The 17,220-nt window shown below is 43.0% G+C and overlaps 1 protein-coding gene across 1 annotated transcript in view; it reads right to left on the reverse strand.

Moving 5' to 3' along the window:
• Nucleotides 1-17,220, reverse strand: part of acap1 (ArfGAP with coiled-coil, ankyrin repeat and PH domains 1) — a 35,536-nt gene that overhangs the window by 1,819 nt on the left and 16,497 nt on the right. Inside the window, exons 9-22 of the mRNA XM_033609748.2 lie at nucleotides 13,519-13,593; nucleotides 13,275-13,387; nucleotides 12,998-13,049; nucleotides 11,584-11,684; nucleotides 11,296-11,407; nucleotides 10,920-11,143; nucleotides 10,763-10,832; nucleotides 10,486-10,580; nucleotides 7,537-7,730; nucleotides 7,229-7,273; nucleotides 6,924-7,096; nucleotides 6,311-6,420; nucleotides 3,526-3,636; nucleotides 2,153-2,214 (exon numbers count right to left, since the gene is read on the reverse strand). Of these exons, the coding sequence (XP_033465639.2) occupies nucleotides 2,153-2,214; nucleotides 3,526-3,636; nucleotides 6,311-6,420; nucleotides 6,924-7,096; nucleotides 7,229-7,273; nucleotides 7,537-7,730; nucleotides 10,486-10,580; nucleotides 10,763-10,832; nucleotides 10,920-11,143; nucleotides 11,296-11,407; nucleotides 11,584-11,684; nucleotides 12,998-13,049; nucleotides 13,275-13,387; nucleotides 13,519-13,593 (1,537 nt within the window). The remainder of the gene's footprint in view (nucleotides 1-2,152; nucleotides 2,215-3,525; nucleotides 3,637-6,310; nucleotides 6,421-6,923; nucleotides 7,097-7,228; nucleotides 7,274-7,536; nucleotides 7,731-10,485; nucleotides 10,581-10,762; nucleotides 10,833-10,919; nucleotides 11,144-11,295; nucleotides 11,408-11,583; nucleotides 11,685-12,997; nucleotides 13,050-13,274; nucleotides 13,388-13,518; nucleotides 13,594-17,220) is intronic.

A 17,220-nucleotide genomic window follows, 5' to 3' on the forward strand; every position in this document is an offset into this window, starting at 1 on the left:
CGCTGCAGCAGGAAACAGCGAAACAAGCTGCAATGTAACCACCTGGGGAGTGTTTACTTCTCAATGTATGTCCATGAAAGTTTCTTGTTTTTGCCACTGATAGGCTTGGGTTGTTATTAAGTGTCTGGCAACGTTATTGAAAGGATCCCGACAGAGGTAGACCTTTTTGTTTAACCAGAAACAGCCCTGAAATCTCTGTCGCCAAACCCACCAGACTCCATTTGAATAAACAGTAATTTTATTATCGTAAAAACACACGTCATTCAAAGTCGAAAGAAACAAAATAAAACTCACAAAACCTGTCTTGGTTTGTGTTTGCACTGTTCTAACAATCACCAACTCTGGTTTGGTTGAATTTAACTTTTAATTCACTTAGTTAGATGTGAAAATATGCTGGCTGTATACACACTAAAATTACCTAATATTTACATGGAGTCTGGTGGGTTTGGTGATGGTGATTTTGGAGGCTGTTTGTGGTGAAACAAAAAGGATTATAAGCTCTATCTCTGTAGGGATCATTTCCATAATGTTGTCAGACACTTCAAATAACAATCTGAGCCTGTCAGTGGCAAAAACAAACACTTTCAGTGGATGTAAACTGATGATACAAACATGCACCAGTGCAGCCTGTGTCACAATGTCAAAAACTGTCATTCCCATTCGTCACTCAGACACAAAAACATGGAAAATAGAGTCCAGGTTGGAAAATACCTAAGCTTCCCTTTAAGTTTAAGAATCCATTTTCAAATTAATGCCATCTCTCCCGGGTTTAAATTCTTGGCTTTGTTCTAATGAGACGCAGCTGTGTCTGAGACCATAACATCTTTAATCAAAAGCTGCATCATTTTGCAGAGGACAGAATCTGAACTGTAATTGCTCTACCTCCACCAGCTATTTCCTGAACACATTAAGAGTTGTAGCCCTAAAGCAAGAAGCATGCAACTAAACAAATAAACACACACACAAGGAGACATGCACATGCACTTTACCTCTCAGTTTGCAGTAGGTGGCACACTGCACAAGCAGTAGAGACCAGCCGGGCATCTCAGCAGGGTGGAAGGCAAAAGACACATGAGTGCACACAAAACAACAAGACACAGTGATAAAGCACAGCATGTCAAATACTGACCAGCAGTTGGTTTTTCAAGCAGACAAAAGCATCACGTTTCCATTCCTTCATGAGAACACACAAGAGACCTTAACAAAAAGCCTCGATAGCCACTGAAGGACAATCATGAAGGAGTGGACTTTGCAGCTTGAGAAGGAGCCAAATGACAAAATGCAAACAAAACCCACTGTTAAGCTCAAGAGCTGAAGCACGGAGCTCTTAAATCCTGATAAACACAAACAGGAGTTCAAACTATTCACAGAATAGCGGCATAAAAAAACGTCCTTGAGAACCACACCTGACATTGAACGTAGCTTACGTAACTGGACTGAAAAAGTCCAACACACATGTGCACAATAAAATCTGATAAAGCCACAACACTGTACAGAGTTATACAAAAAGATCCCAAATATAAAACAGACCAGATATAGGTCTCTTATACATACATTCCCTGTTATACAACATAGGAAACACCCACATGTAGCTCGTTATTGACAAGGAATTCAGAGATTTGTGGGTTTCAAAGTGCAGGATGATGTGCGTTTGTAATTCAAAGTGCAATGTGGACCTCTCCTACTTTGTTTCACAAGACATTTCCTGTCTTCTCTACACAGTATATGAACTGCCGTACCCTGTGTTCTGCTTCTTTCTCTTTGTCTTTCTCCCTTTTTTTCTTGTTTTTTTTAAAATCTTAGAAGTAATGACGCATGTTTCCTCAAACGATGTGAAAGGCTGGGATCATTTCCCTGCAGATGCTGCAGATAAACACCACATGACACTGCAAAACCAGTGATTTCTGACGCTTAACAACTTAGACAAAAACATGTCTGGTTCCATTTAGCTCCACTGAAAACAAGCCCGTCTCAGCCCCGCTGCCTGTCTCTGTCCTGAGCTGATGTTTTTTAATCCCCCGCTAATCATTCTGCCCCCCCAGAGCCCAGCCACTTATGTGGTTCTTGATCGCCTGGAGGCTCTTCCTGGTGTGGGCTCGCCCACCTCCCGTCCCGCCCAATAAACCCCCAGATCCCTGCCCCCCCGATTGACCTGATTGGCCAAATGCTCCGTCCATCTCCCGCATCTCCTTGTTCATTTTGGCGATCCGCAGCCTGAAAAGGAGAAGAGCAGTTAGAAAAGCTGTTGTTGGTAAAGATGTTTAGACTCACACAATGATAATCCCTCCCAACCATCACTTATGACCCACGAGAAGTATGTTGTGGTGTATTTATCGGCATTATTTTCTTCTCATTTTACTGTAGTCAGGACACAAATTTATGTTTCCTAGGATGGTAAAGACAAGACGCGCCATATTCTGCCTTACACAAAATGCTACTTAATAATTTGGGGATTTTTTCTCCCTGGATTAAATCTGAGGCGACAAGTCTTGGCGTGATCCTAGATTCAGATCTAAGCTTCAAGTCCCACATTAACAAGGTGACAAAAACATAATTGTATCCACCTCGGAAACATCACCAAGGTACAACCAGTTCAAAATGAAAAAGATGCAGAGACACGTTCAGTGCCTTTATTTCAAGCCGACTCGACTACCCAAAAACACCACTGAGAGACTTCAGCTCGTTCAAAACTCTGCAGCTCGGCTATCAACCAGAACCAAGAGGAGAGAGTTGTCGGTGAAGATTCTCAGTCATCCAGGTCGTGGTAATCGTAAGTGCTATTATCGTAGGCAACTGGACTTGCTTGCGTTTCTTGAAGACATTTCGTCTCTCATCCAAGAAACTTCTTCCTTAACGACTCTGAAACTAAGAGCTCACGTGACCCCTACGACTCTGCAAGGGTTCCCACCCACACAGGGTTTATAGCCTGCAACTTCGTACCAGTCATTTAGAACTGGAGAAGCTTCTTGGATGAGAGGCGAAACGTCTTCAAGAAACGCAAGCAAGTCCAGTTGCCTACAATATTAGCACTTACGACAAAAGGAGAGAGCACATCGGACCAGTCCGAGCTGCTCTGCACTAACTTCCTGTTACAGTTAGAATTGATTTTAAGCTCCTCCTCCTTGTATACAAAGCCCTACATGGGCTGGGACCGAGGTACACTGCTAACTCCCTTGTTAACTATCTGCCTCCAAGAACACTGCGATCGTCTGCTGCTGGTTTATTGGAGGTTCCCACAAACAGCCGGAAGAAGATCAGAGATGCAGCCTTCGTCAGTTACGCCCCAAAGCTATGGAACACAAGACCTATCAGGGAAGCTAGCTCGCTAAATATTTTTGAGGGAAAGCTAAAATCGTACCTGTTCACTTTAGCCTTTAACTAGCTCTAACTTCCTGATACAGGTCTGACACTCTTTCTTTCTGCGCTTTTACTTTCTGTTTCTTTTATTTCTATTAGAATGATGGGCCAAGATTGGATGTAAACTTACAAACAGTACCCAACAGCATTCTCGTCTCAAATACTCACAAAGTGACGATGTCAGCGTTGGCGGCCTCCACAGCAATGGTAATGGGGTCTTTCTGGTTCTTGTCTTTGGCATTGTAGTCTGCTCCTCGCTTCAAGAAGAGACAAACCAACCTGGGAGAGTGAAGACACACATGAAGAGTGTGAGAGAGTGTGCTTTTATTGAGGATTGTTGGTTATTGTGTAGTCAAGGATTCCCATTAGAACCACATGAATGTGCCTCTAGTCTTCCTGGAGTCCTGCACATTGAAATACAGCACAGACAATTCAAACAAACTGACCCTGGTGGGATAATAAAGATGTCTGACTCTCAATCTAGGCACTGACACCCAAGTCTTGAAAACAAAAAGCTGACCGCCTGGCAAAAAGGTGAAGCCAGGAACTTTTGCAGAGGCTCAGGAACCATTTTAGGAAACCAGGAATTTCAGCTGGGTTTCAAGAGTAGGAGCTAAGGTTTAAGGGTTTCTCCACCTTAGTTTGTGATGATTTTCCCATCTACTTTTTCACGTCTGTTTTGTTTTGCCTCTGTTGATTACATCCATTGAAACATCAGACATGTGCAACATTATATCGTAAGAACTATATGATGATGACGCAATATCATCGTTGGTCCGTCTACATCCCAACCCTCGCCTATGGTCATGAGCTCTGGGTAGTGACTGAAAGAATGAGGTTGCAAATACAAGTGGCCAAAAATGAGTTTCCTCCGTGGGGTGTCTGGGCTCAGCCTTAGAGATAGGTTGAGGAGTTCGGACATCCAGAGGGAGCTCGGAGTAGAGCCGCTGCTTCTTCGCATCGAAGGGGTCAGTTGAGGTGGTTCGGGCCTCTGTTCGGGATGCTTCCCAGGCGCCCTTCTGTTAGAGGTGTTCTTGACACGTCCAACTGGTAGGAGGCCCCAGGGCAGACCCAGAACATGCTGGAGGGACTACATATCTCATCTGGCCTGGGAACACCTTGGGGTCCCCCAGGAAGAGCTGGAAAGTGTCACTGGAGAGAGGGACGTCTGGAATACTCTGCTAAACCTGCTGCCCCCGCAACCCAGCTTTGGTTAAGCGATTGAAAATGGATGGATGAATGGATGGAACTAATTTGCCCCTAATAACCCTCATCTTAAACATTCTGAAAAACATAAACTGACTCTTAGGTTTAGACAAATTCTGCTTTTGTGCTCCACAGCATAAGTCTGCAGTCTGTCCCAGGTCAGACAAGATTAGAGTCAGAATCTGCCTGGACTTTCTGATAAGCAGCACAGGTCCAGGTAGTGAAATAATAGGCTCCGTGTTATCTGCGCTTTCTCCATCTCGGTTTGCCGAGTAAACAACCACATTTTTGTACAGAAAACTTAATAGGAATGTTGGTGTAAAGCTACACTGAGCATCTTCGCAGTGCTCTGAGATGAAACAATTAACATCGATACCCATTAATCTTCTCAGCCGCACAAAAGATAAAAACACATCCTACAGTCGAGCTGTAAAAGGTCTCAACTCCTCTGTAGGAGTCCCTTTTGTGTTTTGTTGTGATTCATCACTTCCTTTGTGCGGAGAGTTCCCACTGTACACAACACAGGAATGTCATCTGGGCAAACGGTGAGTCTGCTTAGCTTCGTTAATGGTTCTGGGCGCTGTGCCTGAAGGATTACATTGATTTTCTTTGACTGAGTGTGTACATAAAGTAATCTGTTTACTTTTCCGCACTTGCACTTCTGCCAGTGACACCGACCTGTGTGGGCGTCTGTTGTTGTTTTGCATTTGTTTGTTTGTTATTTTATTGTTAGACACCAGATCAGACATTGCTGTTAGGCTGGTGGCCTTGTCTTGTCTCTGGAAATACACAGTCTGTCAGTTTTTCTGACGACGGCCACCTATTTGTCTCATTATTTCTCCCGTAGTTCAGTCTTGCTGCAGCCGTGTGCGCCCTCCACTTCCCCATCACCATCTAGTCTTTATGGATTCATCAGCCACATCCGCCTCAGCAGCCTCAGAGTCAACAGCCACCACCAGTGTCTGGACTCCAGACTCCAGTGTCTATCCTGCTGCTACTCAGACTTCTGTTAAATCTCAATCAGCACAAATCATCTGTTAATCTGTACACTCATATTACATATTGAATATTATCTTTACTTCATTCGTCGGTCTCTTCTGGTTGAAATGAACATAGCGTTGTGCACACTGCGACAGCTAATAACACTCACGCACTGTTTTTTTATGGCACTGGGTATGCCAGTGTTGTGTCAAAGACTGTTCCCTCATCGATATGTGTCTCTCCCTAAGCCCTGGACCAAATGTTTTCCCTTTGCTTTCCCAAACCACAGAGGGGGGCGCTACACATTTTAACAGAAGGGAAGCACTTTTCAACGAGGGAGCAGACTTGCGTGACGAGTGCGACTGACAATTCAGACAACACAGCTATTGGTACTGCTGAATCCAGTTCATGTGAGTCCTGGAAGGAGTTTTATGAACAAATCAAAGCAGATTACAGTCGAAGGAATCTCACATTTTGATGCAAATTTTTCCTGTTGGTCTAAAAAAAAAAAAGAAGTCTGAACGTCAGCTACATTGGCAACAAATTTGAAAGGACGCATCGAGCTGAAGCGATCAGTCTTGGGAAATATCTGCCAGTGAACAATGATCACTGATTTATTAAGTGAGATTTTATTTATTTTTTAAAGAACATAAGACATGAATGTAAACTAGTGTTTTACCTTTTAATCTTTGTGAACTGAACTTTGAGCTAGCTCTTACAAAGTGTACACGTGTACAATGCTGGTGACAGTGAAAGTGTGTCCTACCCGGTGTGGCCCAGGATGGTGGCGTGGTGCAGCGGTCCTCTCCCGTTGCTGTCTGCCTGGTTGACATTAGCACCGTTCTGCAGCAGGAACTCGCAGGCTGCTAGGGCATTCTGGTCAGGAAACAGGAACACACGAGTTGCCACTTATATTTATTTAACTGGATAGTTTGGATGTTTTAAAGTGGGGCTGCATGAGGAACCTTTCCATAGACAGTGTATTACCTACAGTGGATGGCAGTTGGCACACCTTTAGTATGGAGAAGCAAACAGGAGTAACGCCACGGAAGCGAAGCCCCTTTCCCACTGCACAGAAAACCCACAAACACCCACTAACATCTGGCTTTTGTCTTCACTGAGAAACTCAAATCGGCTCCAACTGCCAGTAACAGAGATATGACACTCAAGTGGCATGCCGACTGACATCTACTGTGGGAATTACACTGACTATGGATACAAAGCTAACACAGCCCCACATCATAAGATCCGAAATATCCTTTTAATACACACACATACAAAAGGTAGAACTAAAGGAGAGGTGGAATCATCATGATTCATCCTCTGGGGACCATCAATATTAACATCAAAGTTAATGGTGCATTTAACGCTCTCCTCACCGCTGAGACGGCCTGTATCAGCGGCGTGCTGGACTCTTCAGCCACGTTTACCCAGTTGACGTCGGCTCCATGGGCCAAAGCGTCGGCCATGACGGGGAAGTTCTGCAGGGCTGCGGAGCGGTAGAGCAGCGCCCCAGGGTGAAGTCCGCTCAGATCCTCTTCTTCCTCCACATCTGAGGGGAGCAGAGGGTTAACATCTAAAGCTTTGACACGTCTGTTACTGAAGGGGCTCAGTTTAAAAATGTGAACTCTGCTTGTTTCTGTTGTCAGGTCAGACGTATGCCTCGGTGTGTGTTTTATCTCACCTTTGTGTGTATTGTTCTGTTGGACAAGGTCACTGGGGCTCAGTCCTGAGGAGAGAGAGAGCCACGATTAATGGTTTATCCTGCTGACTGCAACAGCACACACACACACACACACAAAACACAGCAGGTTGCACCCTCAGGATTAGCAACTTCTGCTGGATCACCAACTTTGGGGATTGTGTGTGTGGGGGTGTGTTTCTGTTTTGTTGACATCAGCAGGAGTGTGAATGGTGATAACTTAGATGACAAACAAGCAACCAGCTGGTTTGTCCATCCATCATTCCTGACTCCTGTCTCTCTGAGTTTACCTGTGACCCGAGGCAGAGTGGCTCGGTTCGGTTTGGGCTTTAGCGGCGGCCGTTGCGCAGTTTTGTCCTGCGTGCCCGCTCGGTTCCTCCTGGCACTGGATCGCCTCAGCGGGGCGTTCCTGCCAGTCTCTGGCAGCTTTTGGATGAACTTCTTTTCGACGTACTTTGATCGGATCCAGGACTCCTTGTCTCCTCTGAGGGACAGAAACAATAGATTAGAGAGAATAAGATGGAGGGAGTTCATTTTTTCTCCAGCGATCTCCTCTCACACAAAACAAAACAAAACAAAAGAAGCCGACATGCAGGGCTGTTTGTCAGTGTGTCTCTGGTTTTACTCAGTTTGACACCACAACTTGTTTGTGCAGCTGTGAGACAAGAATGCTTCACACATGTCCCTGAGGCGTTCAGTGTCTTTTAATTAAGTCATAAATTCAGTTAAAAAGAGCTCTGTTTAGTGCCTCTTTTCTTTACTATTTAATCACAGAAGACACAGAGCTTTCTGCTGCTCAAAGGAATACTTCACCCTGAAATGATCATTTATATTTCAATTACTCAGCTCATGGAGAACAATTTGTTTTTCTTGCATGCTACCACATTGAACAAAGAATCCAAAAATTAAAAAAAGTCTTGATGAACTGAAGTCATAGGGGTCCCTGTTTAACAACAGCCAAACTACACGCTGACACAGAGAGAACATGCAAACTCCACACAGAAGGGCTCCCCCACCCTGGGTTCGAACCAGGAACCCTCTCGCTGTGAGGCAACTAATATAATCCAAGTCTCATTTATTCAGTCATGTGCTCAGTACATTACTGATGTAATGTAACATCACATGACATATGTCACATACCTCACAGGATGCAGGGCTTTACTATGTTGTTATCAAAATATCTCGGTTGACTTTGGTTTCACGTGTGACACAAATGGTCTCTTGGGTGAAAGTTCGCTGTTTGTTTGTTCCATCCACCTCCGCTCCTGCCTACCCTATGTGGACTTTTTTATACTATGGAAGTTGCTCACAGAATCAAAAATGCTGCTGCCTGGTGCATCTCATACCGCCACTAAAGGGTGCCTGTATGCATCAGTATCTGATGAGTTAGGAGTGAAACCTGGTTGGCTTTGAAGAGAGCACCTTTAAGTTTCTCTTTCCGTTCAGTTCCTCATCGGAAAAGGACTGTCTGTTTCTAAAGAACTGAGTATACAAGAACTGAGACTTGGATTAAACTAGACGAGTTGTGTGAGAGTTTATAAACGGAAGTTTTGATGCAGTTTTGCTGCTGTTCTGTGCGGTTGCCTGTGATTTCAATTCCTCAAGAATTTCCTCAGTTTTTGGATTCTTCATTTACTGTGGAACACAGGGTGGGTAACTGATATACAAGTGGTCACTTTATGGGCCAGGTATTGCCTTAAAAACAATGAAATCTATGTTAACTGTACTGTACTGAACAATATTTGTGCTGTTAATGTGTGACTGAGAAAAAACAACACAACAACAAAAAAATGCCAAAAGGAAGCAATAAATAAATCAATTAACAGACGCCCAGACAAGATAAGACTGAAAGCTCATGCTGCAGAGACATGCAGCCTCACAGCAAGTTTCCGGAGGACACTTTAGTCACGACGTTAATCATGTGTATCATGTACCTGTGGCGCTTCCTGTCTGCTGTGACACAACAGAGAGGAGAAGAGGAAGTCAAAAAATAAGTCTAAAGAGAGTGGCAGGTCGCTGATATAATCATCTGTAAACCACACAGACCTTTGCAGAGGGTACATTTTTTTTAGAACTCAGATGTTGGAACCACTGATCTCAACACACATCAACCTTTTCAGAGCCAAACCTCTCACACTCACAGAGGTGGCAAGTTAAGTCTTTAATCTATGTGGAAATATACCGTCCACAGGAAGAAGCAAAACATCACGTAATGCCATGAGTATGACAGCAGGAGGAGATGAAGAGGGTTTCTGTTTGTTTCTGATGAGTGTTTTTGCAGCTTATTCACATGTCAACAGTTTGATAAATACATGATGCTGGAAAATCTTGAATATTTGGAAATAAGGTCCCTCGAAGACAGGTTTGTGTGTTGTGTTGTCTCGTTATGGAAGATCAAATATGACTTATTTGCAAACAGACAAACAGTTAAAATGCCCAAATCAGTTAACAAATAAATTAAATATGTTAAATATAGTATTTGGTAGGGATTTGTTAGATGCCAGGCATGTCAGTTTTTGCTTTAATTCGCCTGACACAAATTAACCAGTAAGTAAGCAGTTCATTTTCAAGAAAAAAAAAGCAAAATAACGTGGAAATATAAAAGGCTTTTCCTTTAGTTTGACACTCTGTGGACTTAGAGATGCATTTAAAAAAAATAATAATAATTTTAATGCTTATGATGTAAATGTCTCAACTTTTATTTTTCTGGCTAACTGTGTTAGCATGCAGAAACATAGTGCCCACTGCCCACCCTCTGGTCTCTGCTGGTTAGCTACCGTTAGCCTTGGCCGCTCTGCCTTGTGCACCAAACAGGTTGGGTGGGAGCTAGCTAGTGGTTTTTTTTGATGATGGCCTCCGGGCAGTCCTTTGGTCTTATCACATTTAACCATAGCTGACTTTGTTTTTGTTGACAGGCAGTGGCAGCTGGTTTTGAGCCATGACTCCTTCTATTCTGGCTCCCAATAACACAACAAGACGACATTGTAAGACTCCTATGTAGCCTACAGCCCTGTGGTGGAGAGGTAGGTTCTGCCTCCAGCTACTGAAATGATGTCATTGTGACGTCAGCGCACAGATTACACTTGTACCTTTTAACCAGAACAGCAAATAACGCACACATAGAAGCGGTTAGTCAGATCCCTTGGAATTCATTTGTTGTACGGCCGGCATTAACTGAGCCGCATGTGTAAAATCACTGGAGTGTCCCTTTAAATGATTGCATGTTGGTTAGTTTGTACCTGGGACTGGAGGGGTGGGGCTTCTTGATGGTGATCTCATCAATCCGGGCCTCGTAGATCCTGTTGATCACCGTGTTTCCTAACTCACACATCAACTAAAGAAAGCAAAGAAATGAGACAAACCATCAGTGCTTGCTGCTTTATTCTGAGAGTTTATTTAAAGTAAAACGATTGCATAATTCATTGCATAATCATTATACTCAGTGGAACTTGTTTGTTAACACAGAAGAGGCTTTAATGAGTTAGTGTAGCTGCTGCAGTTAAAAAGTTAAATTACCTTAATGAGCTCTGGCTCCCAGGAGTCGAGAGTGAGTGAGCGCACTTTGGAGAAATGAACTCCCAGGCTCCTGTTAAGAGGAGGAAACCATTAAAGCTAAGGTTTCAAGCCAAGTGTGTGTGTGTGTGTGTGTGTGTGTGTGTATAAGTGTGTGTACCTGTGTATCCCTGAGCAGACGATGCAAAGTGTGATGCCCAGGTTGATGGAGGCCCAATCGGGACCAGGCTCCCCGCAGTCGCAGCACTGCTTGTTCCCCGGGATCGCCTGGACCTCCTCCAGCGCCTTGCAGCCCTTGTTCTCCTGATCCGCTCCTCCACCTCCTCCTCCTCCTCCCCCACCTCCTATCAAACTGCTCGCAGACACCGAGCTGCAGCGCAGCCGCTGATAACACACACGCAAAGACACAGAGACAGGAATGAGGAGATGAACAAAGGCACACAACTTCCTCTGTATCTCCTCGGATTAAACTCCCACTGAAAATGCAGATATAGAAGATGAAGTGTGTGTGTGTATGTGTGTGTGTGTGTTCTCACTGGGCTGTGTGGGTCCTCTCTGTGCTCCTGAAAGGCTGAGGCGATGCTGTTTTGGACGGCGCTGATCCACGCCTGCTGCTGCCTCTCTGAGTCCGCCTGCAACAAACAACACCTACACACGCACAGGCACAAACACATACACACACATACATGAGAAACTGACGTGGAGAAATTTTCACCACCCCCCAACTCTTATACAGGTCACACTAATCCACACACTTAACCCTGATGAAAATTCAGATACGCGTATGCATAAATGCACAAACGTGTTCGCCCACACACACTCACTTTGACGGGGACACCACTTCAAAGCAGAACCGCCTCTCATTTTCAGTGCTGGGCTTCACCGTGCACAGACGCAAGTCCTCCACCACAACTGTAGGCTGGTCCTGAGAGAGACGCAGGCCGGAAACACACACAGGTCAGGCCATGCATGTTATAATGAACATTTGTGTTCTGCGTTTGGCGTTATAACCGGGGTAGGCAGTTTAATGTTGGCTTCATTGGGCAAAAATCCATTAATAAACCTTGAGTATACTGTAACTCAAGTGGTCTGAGAGAACATTAGCCTCCTGCACCTCCTCTTGGCTCTGTTTTCAGGGTTTAGAAAATCTATCCTGTGACGGAAAACTTTGGCCAATCACATCACACTTCAGAGAGAGGGTGTTCCTGTTGGCTGATCTATACATGCGGATGCACGTCCCTTCGGTGAAAGCCTGAAAGTTGTTACACTAGCATTGGCAACAACCTCCTACACTGCAAGGCAACCCAAAACAGGAAGACAGAGTCGAAAAGAGTCAAAATAAAACGTGTCAGTATCGAGATGCTAATCGTTTAGCCTTATGCTAACAGGAGCTAAAGGCTCACAGCTGCGGCCTTATGTTCATGTTTATCCAGCTAACCTTAGCTAGAGCCTCGAAACAGTGTGTCCTCCTACTCACTCCCCACCGCAACACACAACCTTGGCAAGAAGAGTAGCAAGCAGTAGCTTCATATACGGATCCCAGTTAGCGGCAACAGCCAGCGCCAACCCCAGCTCTGAGCATGGATGGTTTATTGAACAGGCCTACCACGCACAAGCCAAGCGGCCCAAAGTGTCAGGGGGCCCGCTGGCCTTTACTTGCAGACTGTCACATGTGAACTTAACACATACAAAATGACCTCAGATTCTGAGTGTCTTGCTCCTATGTGGGATAGGAGGTGGGACCCTAAGCATATCTCAGCCCAGGGGCTCACTGTCTAAAATTTCAAGGGGACCAGACAGCTCTGCCTCCCTACTGGATCAGCAAACTTTCTGTTGCTGCTGTTACACAGGTTTGACCCAGCCCGCTGTGACACTCGGCCCTGTGGCGTTTGCGCCGGTTGAATTCAAGCTGCTACTACTGCCAACTGAAGGGCTTTCTTCCGAGCTGCTGCCTGCTCTCCTCCCGGGGAAGCAGGCAGCAGCGGCGGAGAGTGAGGCGAAGGGATGGTGGGGTGGCTAACGTTAGCTAGCTAATTCTTGTCTGATTTGCGGTCTGATACAGAGAGACAGCTTGGCAAGGAGGGGCTGAGTGAACGAGCTGGATGCAGGTCTACAGTAAAATAAGATTAAGGTGGGAGGGGCTTAGGACAGAGGAGGGTGTAATTTCAAAATCTGCCGTTTTTTGCCTTCCCCAGCTTTAACTTTATTTTCAGTAATGACAGTTATCTTTAAAAGTACCTTGAACTTCTTCTGATACACCAGCTGATTCTTTTGAATTGAAAACCAACGCCTGGAGCGGAAAGAGAACAAGAAAAGGTCATGAAATCAAGGATAGGTTCATTGTTGCACCAAAAATAAAGGAGAGACAAATAGTGGACAAACAGAGCACAGTTCAGGAAACTATTTTCCAACACAGCGGAAATTTGAGTCCTTTTAGTGAGACGTGTATGGAGGGAGGAAAGCACAAAGACAAAGCAGCTGTTCTGAGTGAGACATTCTGTGGGTGAACTTGTACCTGCTCCAGGTCTTGAAGGCGTTGCTGGCTCTCTTGTAAAGGTATCCCTCCATGGCGATCCCATTAGCTGCATCAGCGTTGAAATCCATGATGGAGTCATCGTAGGACACGTCCTGGAAATATTCAAGAAAAAAGAAGTGTCACTGGAGTTACCGTTAAGGGCCTATTCCTGTAGTTTTATTTTAAATTGTTGTTTAAAATGTAGATTTATATGTGTAAAAGCATGAAAGTGTTTTTGTATCACCTTTTTCTTGATTGCAGCGTGTCTTTGCTCCATGTCCCTCTTCTCCCGAGCAGAGTTTAGGACAAACTGAGTGTGCTATTAAAACACGAACAGACACAGAGGTCATTCTCCAGACACAGATATCGATTTTTAAATGATGTGCATGATTCCACTCCTAATAACTCACCATTAAGAGCTCTGATGTATAATCTCCTGAGCTCACTGATACATTAACTGATTTGCAGTTTTTTGCTCAGCTAAGTGAAAGTGATTAAGTGCTTTATTTAACAGCACATCAGGGGGCTAATTACCAAAACAAGGGCTTAAAGCAACGTCAAACATTTATAACTTATTTGAGCTATTCTACACTTCGACATCATCCAGTCCTGAGCAAAATACAAATCCTACATAATCCAAAATAATACAACAACAAAATACTATTAATTTAAATGCACTGAGTGAAGCTAAAGAAAACATAGAAATGTGGAAATTGGTAAAAACACATTGGGGTCTTAGAAATAAAATGAAAATATTAGCTCAAACAAGTGCTCTGAAAACCTGTTGAATGACCAGAATTTCTGATATTAAGGTCATAAATTTATGAGAAAAAAAACATGGATATTCTCTGAGATTTAAGTTGTAAATTTACAATGAAAAACAAATAGAACTTCTGGTATTAAAGTCTGAGATTAAAGTGGTAGTTTTATGAGAAAAGACCCAAAACTTCAAAGATTTAAGTCGTAAATATGTGGGGGGAAAAAAACTTGGATTTTCTGTGAGATTAAAGTTGTGAATTTACAAGAAAAATCTAGAATAGTCTCTGATATTAAAGTGGTAAATTTACAAGACAAGACCCCAAACTTAAACGATTTAAATTGAAAATATGTGGAGGAAGGAAAAAAACTTGGATATTCTCTGAAATTAAAGCTGTAAATTTATCCAAAAAAAAAGAACTTCAGAGATTAAACTGGTAAATTTACAAGAAAAGACCCCAAAACTTCAAAGATTTAAGTCGTAAATATGTGGGAAAAAAACTTGGATATTCTCTGAAATTAAAGCTGTAAATTTACGCCCCCAAAAAATAGAATTCCTAAGATTAAAGTCCTGAATTTACAAGAAAAATCTAGAATACTCTTTAAGATTTACCAAAACAAACAAACAAACAAACTGAATTCAATAGAAAAAAATGGGATATTCTCTGATAAAAGTTGTGAATTTACAAACCAAGAAAAACTCATAATTTCCGAGATTAAAGTTGTGAATATATGGGAAAAACACGTGAATATTCTCTGAGATTAAAGTTGGAAATTTACAAAACAAACAAACACAAAACAGAATTTCTGAAATTAAAGTTTCAAATCTATGGGGGAAAAAACATGGATATTCTCTGAGAGTAAGGTTGTAAATTTACGAGAAAAAACTCAGTATTTCCAAAATTAAACTCATAAAATAACGTGAGAAAAAAACTGCATATTCTTTGAGACTAAAGTTGTAAATGTACAAGAAAAAAATGTCATGAATTTACGGGAAAAAACCTGGAAAGCGTCAAAGTCAGGAAAGAATTCAAAGTCATAAATTTACAAGAAAAGTCATAAAGCGATAAAGAGAGGACTTTTTTTGTCATTTTCCGGTCATTTTTTTGGTCAAGGAACCATGTTGCTGTATATTTTGCAACGCTATATCGTCCACAAACAGGCCTATTCAGCTATTCTTCTAAAGTTAATCTACACAGTGTGCATTAAGCAGCTTCATACATCCCTAAAACTGAACGTAATGAGCAAATGCTGACTCACACAGGACATGGAGGTCTGTCTCCTGGGTGAAAGTTCTGTGTCTGACACATTCATCCACCACAACTTCCTCTCTACATGGACTAATCTTTATGCTACATCCCCTGACCTCCTGGCAGAAATCCCTGAAGGCTATTTCTCAATCTAGTAGTTTTTTCCTCATCAGTTTATGACTATAATCTTGGAAATACTGAGTTTGTTCTTGGATTATGACCCACTTTCTCCAGCTTTGTATTTTTTTGAACAGGACTGTCGCAGGACTCTGATTTACGAACATATGTTTTTCTCTTTTCTATTCGTGCCTATTCAGCTCTTGTCTCGTCTGTCTTTTCACTGCACTCAAGGACAACTCTCCCCTTTTCGCTTTCCTTTTCCTCTCCAACATGTTTGCCTCTGTGAGAAAGACATAAACACAGAGACACCAACAAGTTCAGGGTTCACTCCTGCAGTCTTTGCTCTTCAGGAAACAGGGATTAGGAAGTGTTGAAGCTCGTCCTACATTCTGTCTCAAACTGAACGATAACAGTGTTTTATTCCTCAGTGTCTCTCTCTCATCTGCTTATTCTTGTTCCTATCATTTCCTGTTGAAACAGGAAGAGCTTTTGTGCGGTTTTGATTCGGCCAGTGAATGTTGACAAACTCATTTCCTGTTTGAAATTCTTTTCATTTAGCAAAAACACTCGACAGTAATCCTGCTGATGTTCAGGGCTGACGGTGCAAAAAGTTTTTCCAGTTTGGACAGTCAGAGAGCAGGAACACACACACACACACACACACACACACACACACACATTCACACTCAAACAGACGTGAAATATTTCCTGTTGTTGCTCACTTTTTCCTGTCACGATGACAGTGTGATGTCATCTTGTGACTCCTCGGCCCCGCCCCCTTTAGAGAGATGCCAGGAACTCATCTGATGCAACTTACCCAGTCTTAAATTTTGGGTCTTATCTCAAACTTACCACCGTTATTGTACACAATTATGTTTCTATTTACAATCTACACATCTTACCAATATCATGCATCTCCCTTAAAGCAAATCAAACATTTTAAAACTACTTTATGTCTCCTAAAATGTCTGCACTCTTTCATTTGACTCATTGTTAGAGGCCAGAGGAGGCAAACTGTCCAACATTCCTCAATTAAAGTGCACAGCTGAGAGAAAATACACAAAAGCAAGAATCTCGTCCTCCCAGTCCCACAATCGTGCGTTATTTCACCTCTGCATCCTCGTATGATGCTGAGCAGAAGACACAAACAATACAGACGACCTGCTCATCAAGACACTGCTCTCTGTCTGACATGGTCAAAAGCTCCAGAACAGCTTCTAAAGGGAACCTGTGGTGAGACTGTTTTGCCCACAAGATCAAAACTTAACTGACAATCTTAAGTTTTATGCCAGCACAGACAAGAATTCTTTACAGAGGACCTTTTAAACTCATTTCAAGGTTCATACTTGTCATTTTGGTTTCCACAGAATCATGTTTGCATGTTTTAAGGTTCCAAAAACACTTTAGTTATCTCATACTGTCTGTGCTGCAACATCTGACTTCACCCTTTGTCCGAAACACTCCGTTATAGTGCCTGTCTCTTTAAGGCACCAGTCTGCTCTGATTGGTTCTCAGTGTCACTGCCAGTGTTGCTAACTTAGCAACTTCGCGATAAAGTTCTCGCAGACTTTATCTCTAAAAGGTGACTAGCAACAACTTTAGTGAGTTCTTTATGCTGGGTTTAGACGAAACGATATCAGCCTGACACAATGTCGTATGATGTCAGTTTGGATTATGAATGACAATAAGTGTCGTACGTAATCGTTTCATGTCGTGTATTGTGTCATAGTAGATGACAACAACAACCGATCTGGGTCGCCTCACAACGTTCCAACAGAAAGTCTAGCATGTTTGATTTTCTTTTTGTCGTTCACGACTGC

The sequence above is a fragment of the Epinephelus lanceolatus genome, chromosome 22, assembly GCF_041903045.1.
Source record: "Epinephelus lanceolatus isolate andai-2023 chromosome 22, ASM4190304v1, whole genome shotgun sequence".
NCBI lineage: Eukaryota > Metazoa > Chordata > Actinopteri > Perciformes > Serranidae > Epinephelus > Epinephelus lanceolatus.